General features: G+C 34.2%; 3 protein-coding genes and 1 long non-coding RNA gene across 4 annotated transcripts; 1 reads left to right on the top strand and 3 right to left on the bottom strand.

Annotated features, from left to right (window-relative positions):
• Positions 1 to 868: 868 nt before the first annotated feature.
• LOC105973635 (putative inactive receptor kinase At5g58300) lies at positions 869 to 2,925 on the bottom strand. Its single transcript, XM_012998668.2, has 2 exons — positions 2,119 to 2,925; positions 869 to 1,483 (listed from the first exon to the last, which is right to left on the bottom strand). Exons 1-2 carry the CDS (start codon positions 2,594 to 2,596, stop codon positions 921 to 923), a joined length of 1,041 nt encoding a protein of 346 aa, XP_012854122.2. The 5' UTR covers positions 2,597 to 2,925; the 3' UTR covers positions 869 to 920.
• A 2,623-nt stretch (positions 2,926 to 5,548) lies between these two features.
• On the top strand, positions 5,549 to 6,349 carry LOC105973749 (uncharacterized). Its single transcript, XM_012998788.2, has one exon. The coding sequence runs from the start codon at positions 5,549 to 5,551 to the stop codon at positions 6,140 to 6,142; it is 594 nt and encodes a 197-aa protein (XP_012854242.1). The 3' UTR covers positions 6,143 to 6,349.
• A 67-nt stretch (positions 6,350 to 6,416) lies between these two features.
• LOC105973748 (Pectin lyase-like superfamily protein) lies at positions 6,417 to 9,915 on the bottom strand. Its single transcript, XM_088817500.1, has 6 exons — positions 9,679 to 9,915; positions 8,947 to 9,502; positions 8,181 to 8,301; positions 7,789 to 7,963; positions 7,623 to 7,693; positions 6,417 to 7,162 (listed from the first exon to the last, which is right to left on the bottom strand). Exons 2-6 carry the CDS (start codon positions 9,280 to 9,282, stop codon positions 6,522 to 6,524), a joined length of 1,344 nt encoding a protein of 447 aa, XP_088673626.1. The 5' UTR covers positions 9,283 to 9,502; positions 9,679 to 9,915; the 3' UTR covers positions 6,417 to 6,521.
• Positions 9,916 to 14,011: 4,096 nt separating this feature from the next.
• Positions 14,012 to 15,832, bottom strand: LOC148772610 (uncharacterized). Its single transcript, XR_016030982.1, has 3 exons — positions 15,500 to 15,832; positions 14,802 to 14,944; positions 14,012 to 14,698 (listed from the first exon to the last, which is right to left on the bottom strand). It is a non-coding gene; the product is annotated as an uncharacterized LOC148772610 (long non-coding RNA).
• Positions 15,833 to 15,951: the final 119 nt, after the last annotated feature.

Below are 15,951 nucleotides of genomic sequence, written 5' to 3'. Positions count from 1 at the left end.
TTCCTCTCTTGAAGGCTTCATTGTATTAATAGACCCAACTTATTTTATAACTTTTTTATATTATAAACTATTAAACATTTAGTTATTTATATAGTCCTATGCAGAAATCCAATAAATTCACATTATGTAGTCGTAAATTGTACGATCTTGATGGTACCTTTATCAGAGGATTAGAAACGGAGATTCTGTAAATTATTCAAAATGATATTTCTTTATAGAATAATAATTTTAATTGAGTTGGTAGAAATGATTTAAGAAGTACTCCTCACGATTTCGATCTAGAGTATGTTCCTATCCACCGATTAACTAAATAACTATCAAGAATGAAGAAATTTTTCACATTGGGTAATGCCCTTGTTTTTTTTTTTTTGAGAAAGTAGAATAGGAACGGAAAAAAATCTAAAGACTAGAATTATAATAGCAAAATTATTCATAATTATTTATATTTTATTTATTTTTATTTCGAGAAAAAAATTCTTGTTATGTAATGATGTTCGGAACGTCCTGCACGGCGGCTAATGTAGGACAACATTGATTTTTTGTGGTATTTTTCTTAGTGATCGATCTAAGCGCAATAAAAAAGAAGAAACACAAAAAAATAAGTCTGGTCTAGAAAAAATAGTACTGATTTATGGTGTTCTTCATCTCGGTGGAGCTGAGCGAAAGATGGAGAAACACCAAAAAATAAGACTGTAAAGAAAAATACGAGCAATAGTTTATGATGTTTTCCTTTGTGGTGGGAGCGCAAAGAGTAAGAAGAAACACCTAAGACAAGATTGCAATCACAAACCAAAAAGAACGTCGATTTACGATGTTTTCAGTAGAACCGAGCGAAAGATAGAGAAATTTCCCAAAAAACCGATATAGGTCTGATACCATGTTAAATTACTTGAAAAGTATCACAATTAATTTCATTTGTGCTATATATCTCCTAGACAAGAGAGTATTTGTTGTATATTAGGTCTTGCATCAGACAAACTATTTATACAGCTCAAAGCAATGTCTAAAACCCTAGACGCTTGCTTCTCCTCTGATCTTCCCCTACAAAACTCGAACAAACGATCATCAATTTTTCTAACTTTTTTCGATTCAACGACGTTAGTATTAGGGCACCCTAGAATTTCGATCAAAACAACGCCAAAGTTGTATATATCACTTTCCCGCGATAACGTCGTCTCCAACACTTGCTCCGGTTGTGGTGGTGGTGGGATTGGCGGCTCGGCTTGTTGTCCGGTGTCGTCGTCGGCCGGAGCCGAAGACAAATGATCCGCCAGCTGGACGAAGCCGTAATCGGAGAGACGGGCGGTGAAGTCGATGTTGACCATGACGTTTGAGGACTTGATATTGCCGTGGACGTTTAATTGAAGGTTTTTGTCGCTCGGAGGGTTTTGTGAATGGATGAATGAAATTGCTTTTGCTATGCTTTGGATGATTTTGAATCGATGCTTCCATTCCAATGCCGTGTGGCCTTGTTCCCTTGCACCTAATTTAATCGGACGGATCGGATCGAAAAGTGAAAATATAATTCCAGTTCCACTTTAAAAAAATAAAAAAAAAATGGAAATTTTCTCGTTTAACTTTCGAAAATGAATAAACATTTTCGAAAATTAAATTATGATTGAAAATTGGAATCTAATATGCATCCCAATTCTAATTTAAAAAATAAAGTAACAAAAATCGAAAATGGAACTTTCGGGATTCGAAATGGAAAATATTGTTCTGAAAGCCGAAATTTTCGGATCGTAGTCGTCAAAATTCAAAAATCTCATTCCAATTTCCCCTCTACTTAAAAAAATCAAAAAAGAGTCAAAAATTAATATCGTATTAAAAAAATTGGAATCTCATATTCCAATTCTTCCAATACAAAAAAAAAATAGAAAAATCTAAAAACGACTCGGAATGAAAATTATTGTTCTAAAAGGTAAAACTTTCTTATCAGAATCAGAATCAGAATCGACATAATTCAAAAATCCAATTCCAATTTAAAGTCCTCCTTAAATGATATGCTTCATAACAAAATAATTTTGTGAAGCAAATTTTCTAAATAAATTATAGTAAGAGTTTCTAAAATAATAATAGTCTATTAAAAAACACGAGATGCGACAAAGAAAGAATTACCGGAAAGCAAATCAGCGAGGCTGCCCATGGGATAATAATCACACACCACAAACTTGATCCTCTTCGCATATAGATAAGCTAAAACATGCACCAAATACTCGCACTGGTTCCCCACGTGGGCCACGCGCTCAATCCTCCTCCCAAACTCGCGTTTCCTAACCGCGACTCTTCGAAACCTTTTCACCGCGCATATTTTACCCCCTAAGAGCACCATTTTCTCGGTCATCCCTAACGGGCTTTCCCCGATCACCCCTACCGACGCCCTCAGAACCTGCCTCAACGTCATTTGCGCCAACTCCGAATTACTATTATTATTGTAATAATTACTATTTTTATTATCATTGAAGGAGATTAATGGAATATCATCCAAGAGTCCGAAAATGAAATCTTCGTACTCGAAGATTGAAGCCGGTGACGGGAGCATGGATTCGCCGGCTTGTGGGCTTCTCTTCGGCTTTACGAAAGCTCTTGACAACATCTTATTTTCTTGTTCCTGTAACAATAGTAATAAAAATAGTAATAGTAATAGTAATAAATCCTCGTACTAGCTAGGGTTATTTTTTCTCTCTCCTTTTTCTTGTGATGTGGGCATGGGGAAAACAAGCAAAGGGGGAGTTGCCTATTTAATTGATTTCTTGGGTGATTGTAATTGGCTCGGTAAGTACTATGTTAATTACCGGCGAAAGGTTTGTTTGGGATATATATATTAGTTTAATTGATATTTAGTTGTGAATGGATGAAAATTTGTGGGAAATCACCCTACTTTTTCAAGTGCATATGAATTAACGAGAGGGTTTACCTATTCTTGTCTTTTGATGTAGGCTAATCTTATTTTAAAGAGTTGATTAGTTCTTAAGTTCGATAAGCTGTTTTAAGAATTGATAAGCTGTTATATTTGTTATTATAATTAACTAGCATTTTTTCCCCGTGCGATGCACGGGATATTATTTCAAAAGTGAAAAAAAATCAATTTAATACATAATAAGAAAATATATTACATTAACATAGTAAAATTTAATCATGTAGTATTATTCATATTTTATATAACATTAGTTTTTTGAAATTTTACATATTAAGATTTATAATCCAAATATAGGTTTAGATTTAACAAATCGAATTTTTAGCTTTATCTATTAAGATTTGAGATATATTGATAAAAAATAGGAGATTGATAATTGTTGATAATTAGTACAGAAAAAATATTAAAAATAAATAATTACAGAATTACCAAGGTTTTTTAGGGTTGTCGAGCGTTTCTTTCTTTTATATATAAGATTTTTAGAATGGTTGGATGATAATATTACAAACTGTTTTTATTCATTATAAGATCTGAAATAAATAGATGGCATAACTGTAGTTTTTTAAAATGATCTTATTTGTTCTTTAGCTGCTTATTTTTTGAATTTTAAAGATATTTAAAAAAAAAAACCAAATACATTAAAAGAACTTATAACCTCTTAAATATCTTATAATTATTTTTTAACAATTTATAAACTTAACCAAACACAAGCTAAAATTCACCGATTATGTCCAAAGGATGGTGATTTTTACAAGATTATATTGTTATAATTAATAATGTCGATATGCTGGAATTAAATTCTTCTAGATTAGTTGGTTGGTTCCTACATGTTTCTTTTTTTTAATCAGAGAAGTGTACTTAATTTGAATTTTGATCCCATAAAATGTACTCGTATCATTTCCACTTCCAAATAGAATAATCAGTCTGTTTCAAACGTGAGAGAAATTTTGATAATTGAGAATAGATGAGAGTATTTTTTGTAATTTAACCCCTAAGTTCAAGGGGTTTTTGGTAATTTATTCTTTAATATATGATAGCTATACAAATTAAATAAATAATTGGACGATAGATACAAAGCAAGAGAAGTGATTGAATCTACACACTCATCAACACATATCCACGGCAGTGTGCTGACTGCTGACAGAATATTTAGGGTAAATTACAAACACCCCCCTGAGATATGGTTAAATTACAAAAAAAACCCTCTTGTTTGGATAATTACATCTACCCCCCTCAACTATGATTTTTTCTTACCTTTATGGTGCCAAATTCAACATAGTCATCTAGATTCCGTGAAATGTGCTCTAGTTTGTACTCTTTGTGTAAAAAATACAGTTTTCGATGCACCACAAACTGATATATACAAGCTAAAAATAACATATTATGGTCATCTTGCTTCATAATGTAGAGTTTGAATGGGATAAAACGGGTACAAAAGTGATAATATTCCATATAATCTCGAAGATTCCACTAAATTTGATGAGTTGAGGGGGGTGGTTGTAATTATCCAAACAAGAGCGGTGTTTTTGTAATTTGGTCATACCTCAGGGGGGTGTTTGTAATTTACCCTAATATTTATTAAGATTGCAGCGGAAAGGATACAATTCGAAATTGCAGAATGGTCCATAACTATTGAAAATCTTAGGTTAGAACCCAGTAAATGTTCTAAGATACATAAGCAGTCCATTGTTCATTTTGGTTGACAAATTTTACATACTGGGAGATGAAAATTTTCTGGAAACGTATTATTTATTCTGAAAACTAAAAGTAACACTCAATTATTTAAAAATATTAAAAAAAAATATCCTGTAATTGGATTTGATTTGATCATAATATAACCACTGTATAAATATTTTGGGCTAAAAGCAACATTAAAATGGCCCAAGTGAACAGAAAAGTTGGCCCAACCCAATCATGGAGAAGTGTGAAAGCCTACATAAATGGACCCAAACAAAGAAAATTAATTAAGCCTATTAAAATGCAGTACTACAAATACTTTATTAGACCTTGTATTCATGTTACAAAATTTAATCTAATTACAAATTAATCTAGCTAACTTTAAAAATTATAAACACTCCCATGAAGTTTGTGTAATTACAAATATATCTTCATTGTTATTAACTTATTTCATGGGAAATTGAAATCAAGTCTTTTGGATATGCACTCAAGAAATACACCGGTGGTCTTCAACTATAAATCTACACATCAGTATGTGTGTGTGTGCACTTAGTGAGTTATTATTGATTTATCGTTTAAAACCAACCGATGTATTACACCGAGTATAACATCTTATAGACGCTCGTCTCCTCCACGAATTAGGACCGTTCTTGTTCGACTTTTGAGTTACTATTACCTACATAGTATGGTATTAAAAGAATTTATGACTAATTTATGATAAATAAATAATAAATAAAGTTTAGGCAGATCAAAAGTCAACATACAATCGGATAAAGATTTGGATGACGTAACATCTTACGCACGCCGAACTCAGATCCACCATTAAATTTGTGCACTTCAGTGACACGTGGACGGTCATCACATCAGTCCCACTCCCTATTCCAACCTGCCCGAACTGCCCGGATCCCGCCTTTTATATCAAAAAAATTCTCCATTTCAATCTAACTTCCACCAATGGCGAAAAAGATCTGCGCCGCCCTAATCGCACTCTTCTGCTTAATCACCCTCTCAATCGCCGCCGATCTGCCGCCGGAGAACGATGAATCCACCGCCCAGGTGTCCCTCCCACTCACCGAAGCCGAGCGCGACTCTGCCGTCGTAAACCTCCCGCCGTTGACCAGAATGGTCACTCTCCGTCCGGTCAACCGCCGCTTCGACGTCAGATCCAAGCACCCCTGCCGCGGCCGCCGCCACTCTAGGGTTTACCACGCCCTGATGAGGAGGGAAAACGAGGAGCAGATCCCCTACGGCGACGACATGCTCGTTTCCTCCGGCGAGAACAGCGACTTCGTTGACAACCTTCAACTTAACTCCGACGATCGGCGGTTTCCGCTGAATTCGATGCACCACCACCACCACCACCACCACGAGGACAGTGACAGTGACAGCGACGACGAAGACGACCACGGTGAGAGAATCAACAAAAAAATGAAAGTTTTGAACAAATGGAAGAATCATTTCGAGCATCAGAATAGAGATGCCGATCCGGAAAAGAAGGAATCTGGTTTCATGAAGCGCGTGCGTAAGTTTCTCGACCATTATTTCTAATTATTTCGTCTCTGATGATTTAATTAGGTCGATAAACTACATATATAATTATGATTATGTAATTAAGTGATGCTGCTATATATAATATATTTACGCGAGCTAAAATAAGGTTTACCAGTTTCTTAGATCCAACATTTGCAGCAGTGTTCATCAACACATAGTAGCGTGTGTGTGTGTGTATCTATCTATACAGTTGAGTTTCTGAAATTTCCCCCTCTTTTGTTGGTCTGTAAATTAACTTGAATCCGTTTTGAATTATGTTTTACGATGATGATGATGAATAATTATATTTTCTAATAGCACACTTAATGTCTTATTACATATAAATTACTGTCATAAACATTTATAAAAAAAAAAAGGAAAAACATTCACAAATTATTTAAAAGGAAGATGAGCAAGAACCGATTTTCTGGCCACTAGTGAGTTCTGAACAAGGCCACGGGCTAACCTGCACCGCACCACCACTAACATGCGAGCACTGCCACGGCAAATCGCGAGGCCCACCCGCACCGCCGAGATGGATATTCGACAAACAAATCCCTCTAAACGGCGCATTCTTCAACCCGCGGATCAAACCGGGTTGCTCCACCCGTTGGCCCCAAACATTCTTGATCACAACATCCTTAACAACGGGTAAAGCATTCGGGTTGTAATACTCGTCCGGGTGATCTCCAACGTCACCCGAAATCTTGATCCCTTTTCTCGCATTTTCAATATAAATATTTGACATCGTAATGTTTCTTATAATGCCGCCTCTCCCTATATTGGTCTTCAAATGGATACCCACTCCCATGTTGTATAGACTTATGTGCTCCACCAAGACATCCTCCACCCCACCGGAGGTTTCGCTTCCGATGGCGATTCCGGCAAACGGAGAAGATCCGGTGACTCGTCGGACGGTGATGCCGTGGCTTGGGCGGCCGTATGAAATTCCGTATTCGTCCCAGCCGCTTTTTATGGCTACTAGGTCGTCTCCTGTTGATATGTAGGAGTCCTCGATGCATACGTGGGAGCTCGAGTCTGTATCGGGAAATAATCAGAATTAGGGGTGGAAATTGGAAATAAGCTTTTGAATTTTGCTGATTCTGATCCGAATATGTCCGGTTTAGGAACAATATTCCCGAATTTTGAAAGTTCCGATTTCCCCGATTTTTTTAAATCAGAACTGAAATACATGTTAGATTCCGATTTTCTATCCGATATTAATTTTCCAAAAAAAATGTATTTTCTTTTCCTGAAAATTGCTCTAATAATATTAATATTATTATGTGTTTCATATTGTAGGTGACTAAAAATTTGAAAATCCGAACCCCGACCATTCAGATCCGAAAATTACAATTTTGAAACAATATTTTCATTCAGAATCCAAATTCCAGTTTTTTTTTTTCGAAATTTTTGGAACGGAATTGAAATTAGTTTTTCATTTCCGAAAAAGAAAAAATTTGGAAATTTAATTAATTAATAAGGTTTAATTGCGAACCTGGATCAATCCCGTCGGTGTTGGGAGAGTCAGCAGGGGCGAGTATGGTGACATAGTGAATCACAACGTTGCTGGCAATATAAGAAAAACATTCAGTTGAAATGAATAATAAGCATTTATTATCACGTGATTTATATCAAGAAAAAACGAAAAAAAACTGTATTACCTGCAATAGACAGGGTGTATGTTCCAAAAGGGCGAGTTCTTGAAAATTACATTGGAGATGATTATGCCTCTAGAATTCATTAGTTCGATAAGGTTTGGTCTCGTAAACTGAAGAGTTCTTTGCCTCCACATGTTCCACCACACGCCACCTTGACCATCAATCGTGCCATTTTCACCTACACAAATCGAATAGGGATTAATGAACAAAATGGAGCAGCAAACACTTCTTCTAAAAGAAAAAATAAATGTCGATGTACTTTCCGTCACTAGTATTGGGTTCTAATAGATAATCAAGTCTATCGTTTGTACCATTTTTATATGCAGAAAAATTGTCCAAAAAGATTGCCTTCGAATATTTTGAATTAACAAATGTTGCCTAATTAATATGTTTACCTGTAATTATGACATCGTGTAGGCCGTCGCCATGGAGGAAACTCATATACCTTCCTCCAGGTAGTTCTCTTCCTCTCCCATACGAGGGCAGTGGCGCTATTAAGGGCCATTGCGCAATATCCTAAAACATAACCAGATATATTGTGTAAATATTATAGCAAGAATTAACTACAAAATAAAAGGATTTTTTTTTATATATGTTGCAACTTGTGAAGAATGTAAATTTTGTCCATGCAAAATGATTGAAACTAACTATGGCAAGATTGAATATATTTTCTAGTGCTCGATTAGTTCTTATGATTCGTCACAACAGCAATTCATCAACGACGTTTTCGCAACTACGTATGTGTCTACATGTTAGAAATCAATGACCATCTTTAATGTCTTTGAGCTATTGTCCATTACAAATAGCTGGCAGATCGTATTTCACATGCAATAAAGTTCGCCAACTAAATCCACGGCCCACAAGCGCTCTTACTCCGCCCCTCGTTTTTTGTCGAATTTCCAAATTTAATATCCTCTCTTGCAGTTTCAAGATTACTACATACGCACCCCAATGAACAAATTAGTATAGCAATCACCGTTCCATGTGGGACCCCGTTCAAATTCAAGACATGTCATATACTTTCATGTACAATTGGAACTTCTTAGTTCTTACACTAAAAACCCAAATCCAATGTTATCAAATAATCGAACATTTAGCCATTATCGTAAAGCATAATGAAAAAAACAGAGATAATTAATGTAGGGAGGAATTTTTCGATACCGTTGTGGCTTTGATAACAGCTCCTTTGGCCAAGTAAAGAGTCATTCGGCTGGTTAGATTAAAGGGTCCGGTTAAATATTCTCCGGGAGGAATGTAGAGGAGGGTCCCACCTCGCCTTCTCAAATGCTCGATTCTGTAAATCGCTTCTCTAAATGCTTTTGTGTTCAAAGTCACACCATCACCCACACCTCCGAAATCCGTTATCGATATTTTATCGTTCCGGTAATTCATCGGAACAATCCCCGAGCAAGTTACCAAATCAGCATTGGTAAAATTTATTGACAGTAGCAATGTAACCCCAATCAAGAGCAAATGTGAATAATCAGTGAAGTGCATTTTTTTTCAGCTTTGTATGTATGAGAAAAATATTTTTCAGTGGGGAAAATAAACAAACAGGTGGCGACAAAAAATAAGAACTAAGGCAGGGGTTTTGATTTTGCTGGGAATTAAGTAGCAGAAATCAATGATTTTGGATTTTTCAATTAGGTTTTGCTCCGAGAAAGAAAATTCCAAAATTATTGATCTTCTACAATGACGATGAGCAAACCTGCATTCCCTAGAAAAAAAAAATTATAATTTATGATGAGAATATAAAATTGAGAAAATAATTGCTGCATAAAGCGAGAAATCAAAGTTTTGCGATGAACAAAGCAGGAAGAAAACACACAGAAGGAAACAAAAACGCACACACACACATTGGAAGGTATGGGGTATCTGTGTGTATAAACCTACCTGAAGTGTGAAAGCAGAGCTTCTGTTTGTCAACAAGTGATTGTCTTCGCCGAAGAAGAAGAAGAACTTAGAGAGAGAAAGTAGAGAGAGAGAGAGGAGAGAGAGTTTGTTAATAATTTTGGAGTGGGAATTAATAAAATAAATAAATAAATAAATAAATAAATAACGGATAGTATATTTGGGTTTGAGGGATGTCCCATTGACGCATCCATTGTCCCTTACCTTCACATGTTTGACAGAATGTCAGAATCTATATATTATCCTTATTATTTTTATCATTATTTTCACTATTAATAATTTAATTATTGGATATTTATATATTTTTATTTTTATTTTAGGGATTTTTATGCAAAAGTCCCCAACCAAGCATGTTTATTATTCTAGGTATAGGGGACATATCTCTTTCACCAATAAGCCCATCCCTTTAATATTTATTATAACTAAAGGAAACATTCATGTATATCCCAATATTACCCTCAATCATTTATACCCAATTCTTAATTGTAATCCAAATTAATCAATTTTGTCCATAAAAGTTCAATTTTGACCACAAAAATTCAATTTTGACTTTTTTTTGGAGTATAATTTAATATGCTCCAATTTCATCCTTAACTTAATTTAATCTCAATTTGACCCCAAATTTCACAAATTATTAAATTTTGACCCAAAATTTTTTTTTTTTTCAAAAAATTTTTTTTTTTCAAAAACTTTTTTTTGCCGCCGGATTCCGGCGTTGACCGGCGGTCAACGCCGGTCTCCGGCGTTGACTTTTTAAACTTTTTTTTTTTTTTTTTTCCGGATTTTTTTTCCGGATTCCGGCGTTGACTTTTTTTTTTTTTTTTTTTTTTTTCTTTTTTTTTTCTTTTCTTTTCTTCCGGATTTTTTCGCCGGTTTCCGGCGGTCTCTTTCTTTAGTGTTTTTTTAAGTTTTTTTTTTTTTGTTTGGTTTGTTTTGTTTTTCCACGCCCGCCGCTACACGTTGACCGTAATTGTGCTGTCACTGACAGTAATTTAGCGTAATTATACTGTCAATGATAGTTAATTAACGTAATTGTACTGCCGTTGACATTACATTTATGTAATTGTGCTGCCGTTGACAGTAAATTAATGCAATATTATATTTTTTTATTTATTATTATTTTTTTTTATTTTTTTTGATTTGTTGACAAGTCAACGTAATTATATTACTGTCGTTGACAGTAAAATAACTGTAAACACAATAATATTACTGTCAACAACATCAATATTATTATTTTTTTGGGGTGTTTGTTTTGTTCGAGTTATTCACGAAGTAACGTAATAATATTACTGTCTACTATTGTAATATTACTGTTGCTATAGTAATATTACTGTCACTCACAGTAATATTAATTCTTTTGGTTTTTTTTATTTTGTTTACATTTGTTGAACGGACAACATAGTAATATTACTTTATTATACAATAATAATGAATTTTGTTGTGTTAATATTAATGTGCTAGAAATTAATATAGCAATATCAATGTGTTAAACTATAGTTTAGTTAATTTTACTGTGTTTAACAGTAATATAGTTAATATTACTGTCATTCACATCAATATTGCCTTTTTAAACGGAAAAAAAAGTTACAGAAAAAAAAAAAAAAAAAAAAAAAATTAAAAAGTCAACGCCGGAGACCGGCGTTGACCGCCGGAATCCGGAAAAAAAATCCGGAAGAAAAAAAAAAAAAAAAAAAAAAAAAAAAAAATAAAAAGTCAACGCCGGAGACCGGCGTTGACCGCCGGTCAACGCCGGAATCCGGAAAAAAAAAAAAAAAAAAAAAATAAAAAAAATAAAAAAAAAAATTAAAAAGTCAACGCCGGAGACCGGCGTTGACCGCCGGTCAACGCCGGAATCCGGCGGGAAAAAAAAGTTTTTGAAAAAAAAAAAATTTGTGAAAAAAAAAAGTTTTTGGTCAAAATTGAATAATTTGTGAAAGTTGGGGTCAAATTGAAGTTAAAGTAAGTTAAGGATGAAATTGGAGCATATTAAAGTAAGAGGGGTTATTTTAGTCGTTTACATAAATCTGGACCATGTGTGGACTTATTGGTAAAGGAGAATATTGTCTGGATCTCTTTATGAATAAGTTCCCACTGATGGGCTTATTTGTAATATGCCCTTTATTTTAAATCACTATTATTGACATGACTAAAACTAACAATGCAGACCAAAAGGTTATTACAGATAAGAGTTTCACTATTTAGAGATGAATAATTCAAGAAAAAAAGTTGCCATTATTAATAAAAAAAAAATGGGATGTTTTGTAATAAAGGCTGCATGTGAGTGATAGCCCACAAAAATAAATAATATATTATATATTTGAGGCTCACAGGATAGTGTTTGAGACTTGACAGAAAAAACAAGAAAAGAAAAGGTGCATGTGGCCTCAACTTGTCGCATTTAACATACTTAGGTTAATAAACAAATAGTAATTAATTAATAGTGTATATATAATCGAGCTAAAAAGAGTGTTCAAGTTCAATAATGGAAGACCTTTCAGAAAGTGAATCTTATTTAATTATGTAATTAGATCACAAGACAAATCTGATAATCTTAGTAATTTAAATTAGTATATTTATTGTGATTTTGAGGTCTGATTTCATATGCATTGTTCATTGTTTACCTCATAACTCTCTCATTCAAATCTTATATAAGTATGATTAACACATGTAGTGTGGTTTAACTTAATTAACCTCATGTAAACATAGTTAACATCAATATAACTAAGAAGGGGTTGTCTAGGGTCCGAGAGGGTTGTACTTCTCGGACCCTAATATATTTAATCTGGAGCGTATAAAATATTGAAATTTTAATCTCATTCATTGATTTTAATGTACGATCTAATACGACCTAGTACGACAGTTAAAATTTAAAAATTAATGTACGACCCCAGTAAAAACACATCGTACACTATCGTACATACACCGTACTATACATAAATTACTAAATTAACCTTATTAACTCAACAATAAATTAAAATATTCATTAACAAAATAATCGTAAATAGACATCGAATAAAATCAGAACCCCACAAATGTTCTTCCCCAAACCAAAATATCTGCTGCTATCGAGATTAAACAGAATCCCTAGTTCATGTTCTGCGTCATCGTCTCGCCAGCGGAAGAGCGCCGAGGGGGAGTGTGTGTTGAGGGAATTGCTTCAGTAACTCGTTCTTCCATTCTCTTTTAAGTTGTTTCTTGCTCACGGCTAGAGTTGAGAAATTTGAGCAATTGCTTCGTTTTCCCTTTTTTAAATGGTCTGTTTCTTGTTGCTAGAATCGAGAATTTGGATTTTGTTCGTTAAGCAGGGAATTCGCAAATTGTTTTATGTTTCCAATATTCGGCAACACGACAATTGACATGGGGCAGGGTCTCTGTATGTTTGGTTACATGTATAAACTACCACAATTTGAGAGTTACAGCCAAAAAGAGAATCAATACGTGGCGAAAACAGTAAGTGGTTGCTATTGTTGTGATGACGAAGCAGAATCGAAGCATAATCGAGGAGAGAGATATGTTTGGAAGGCCAACTTGTTGTTGGTTTCAGAGGTCTTCGTTCTATTCGGTTGCCATGGAGACTATAAAATCGAGGAATTTTGTGCATCCAGATATGGCTGATGATGGTCCAACATGCATAGTGTCTCAAATATGAAGTTTCAGGCTTAAGATGCTATAAGCTTTCGGATGATTCTTAACAAGAATATATGAAATATTTTTTTTTTGTGCTTTGAGGAAATCTCTAGCTTACAAGAAAACAATGTATATATATTAAGTATGAAGCAAACCTCAATGATCCTATTCTTTCAATGTTTTGGTGATACAAGTTCGAAACGTTGTTCTTAAAATTAAAAAAATACACTTGTTGACCCTTGCGGCGATTTGTTTTTTTCCTTTCTTGTTATTTAGTTATTTTATAAGTATTTATTATTGAACTTGTGCATTGACAAGTGATATCTATGGAGTTTTAATTTGAAGCAAGACTTTGAGTTTGTAGCAAGACTCTGAGATTATCTTAAGAATTTTATTTTACATGTTTTGAATACTTCTAGTTATTCGTATTTCATCTTGTATGTAAACTATACATGTTTTATAATTGTTGTTGCGACTTTAGGGCTTATTCAATATTTATAATATTGAAAAAATAGGTAGGAATATAGATTTGGTTCATTTGCATTAGTGGACAGAGAGTTTCAATTCTTAATAAAATTGATTATTGTGAGATAATTTTTAATCCATATTGAGGATACTTTGTGTTTTGATTTCAATGATGAATTATGGGTCTAGCCAGAAGTAAACAAGCCATAAAATGTTAGAAATCAAAACTGATGAGATTGTTTTCAACTAACAGGACCCAAATTCTTATGTTTTCAAACACATAATTATTCATTAAAGATCCGAACTTCACTCTCTCAAATACAATAATCCAAAGCTTCACGGCCATAATTCCTTGAGGCCATTACCAATTTACATATACTTAACGGGGGGGAGGAAACAACAACATTGCAGTTCTAAATTTGGACAGCAAATCGAGTACATATATAAGCCATTCACTGCCAATGACCACTACGCAGTATAGATCTTGTAACACCTGTAAGTCATTTGTTGTTTATATCCAGTGGTGGCAACAGTGGCAGTGCATGCGCTAACAAACTCCCCAGGTCCATCTTCAACTTTAAAATAATCAACACATCTTCAACTTGAGAATAATCGAATTATGCTGCAAGAAATCTGGAGGATTCCCCTAAAAGTTGGCTGCGTATTAAATTCAAATTTGAACAAGATTGGCAGAATGTGGTCTCTACGGGTGTAACAACTTCGGCCACAAATTCGACCTTGATCCAGTCTGTATTTCCAAAAGTTGTAGACCCTTCTCCTGAATTTCTTAGCATATTTACACTTCACATTTGGAGTTGAGACGAAAGAGTTATGTTGTCTTACGTAGAGGTGTCTAAATTGTTCGAAAATTGCCGAAATAACTTTGTTTTGCACGTAACTTCGTTTGCTCCTATATCGAAATATGACAATAATGAGCACATTTAAGCACAAAAAAAGGACGATATATCAAGAGTGAAAATTATAACATTCTACATTATGATCACCAGACTTGCTTAAATAGTATCCAGGATTCCTCGGGGGCATAATTAACAATTTTGTGGATACTCGGTGCCATAAGTTGATATCTAACTCCCATTTAGATACCAGTGAGGATGGTAACACCTATACATTTAATATACGTGCAACTCATTGAGCTCTGCAAAGGAAATAAAGCAAATAGAAAAAAAAAAATTGATCTTACCCAAACAAATCATAGCAACATTACGATCTTTATCAAAACAAATGCCCAGCCATAAAAAAAAAAAAAAAAAACAGTATCTACCGTTAAATATTTGAATCGGGACAAATGGTATACCGCATTGTGCAAACTAATTGAACAAGAAAAGCAAACACCTAATATTCCACAATCAAACTAAAAGGCCATCCCGTTCAGGGCTTTTAAGAAGTTCATCGGTACGTAAGTATATATGCCTAAGTATATATGCAGGAGATCAAATTAAAGAACAGTTCAAAGCAATGCAATCAAAACAAAGAGGGGAAAAAAGAATATTGAACCCGACTTTGATCAATTCACCAAACCATGAATTTCTGGAAAACACGAGGTCATAAATTAAGTCTTACACAAAATTATAGCAAACAAATTCACATATACGAACAGAAGTATATGACGAAAAGTACTTGATACTAAAAAACGAACAGAAGTAAAAGGGTATAATTGCAGAATCCAAAGGAAGATCCGATATAAGGGTACCTTTACGAGGATCACAACATAGGTTCACAATTAGCCGAAGAAGAGATGTTGAGAGACTCTCAATCGCCAGTCGGAAGAACGGTGGGAGAGGGCAGGAATGAACGAGATATGAACGACGGATTTTATGATAATGATTATTGATATGTGATCGAATTTAGTTATTAATTATTAAATATTAATCTGTAATTAAGTTTTAGTTTTAAGGGTGTTTATGTAATTTTGCTGAAAAGGTAGGTTTCGTACTTTTTTTGTTGGGTTCGTACTTATCCTACGTGGCATAATTCTATTGGTGGGTTACGGTCCGAGAAGTACAACTCTCTCGAACCCTAGACAACCCCAACTAAGAAAAGTATAGGTATACTTTTGTTAAAACGGCCCACGAGAAACTTTAATCAAAACTCGTTAAAGTTTTGGGCCCAAATACGAATTTTTGGATTGGGCTCAAACTTAAT

Source organism: Erythranthe guttata, chromosome 1 (assembly GCF_056151865.1).
Source record: "Erythranthe guttata isolate IM_541 chromosome 1, IM_541, whole genome shotgun sequence".
NCBI classification, from domain to species: domain Eukaryota; kingdom Viridiplantae; phylum Streptophyta; class Magnoliopsida; order Lamiales; family Phrymaceae; genus Erythranthe; species Erythranthe guttata.
Note: the sequence above shows the minus strand (reverse complement) of the source record. Positions and strands in the feature narration are given on the sequence as shown.

Coding starts and splice junctions, on each gene's coding strand:
- LOC105973748 (XM_088817500.1), bottom strand. CDS start 9,282: ATGCACTTCACTGATTATTCACATTTGCTCTTGATTGGGGTTACATTG. Junction 8,302..8,946: donor CTGTTATCAAAGCCACAACG/GTATCGAAAAAT, acceptor GTTATGTTTTAG/GATATTGCGCAATGGCCCTT. Junction 7,964..8,180: donor ACACGATGTCATAATTACAG/GTAAACATATTA, acceptor CGATTTGTGTAG/GTGAAAATGGCACGATTGAT.
- LOC105973749 (XM_012998788.2), top strand. CDS start 5,549: ATGGCGAAAAAGATCTGCGCCGCCCTAATCGCACTCTTCTGCTTAATC.
- LOC105973635 (XM_012998668.2), bottom strand. CDS start 2,596: ATGTTGTCAAGAGCTTTCGTAAAGCCGAAGAGAAGCCCACAAGCCGGC. Junction 1,484..2,118: donor CCTCGCTGATTTGCTTTCCG/GTAATTCTTTCT, acceptor CGATTAAATTAG/GTGCAAGGGAACAAGGCCAC.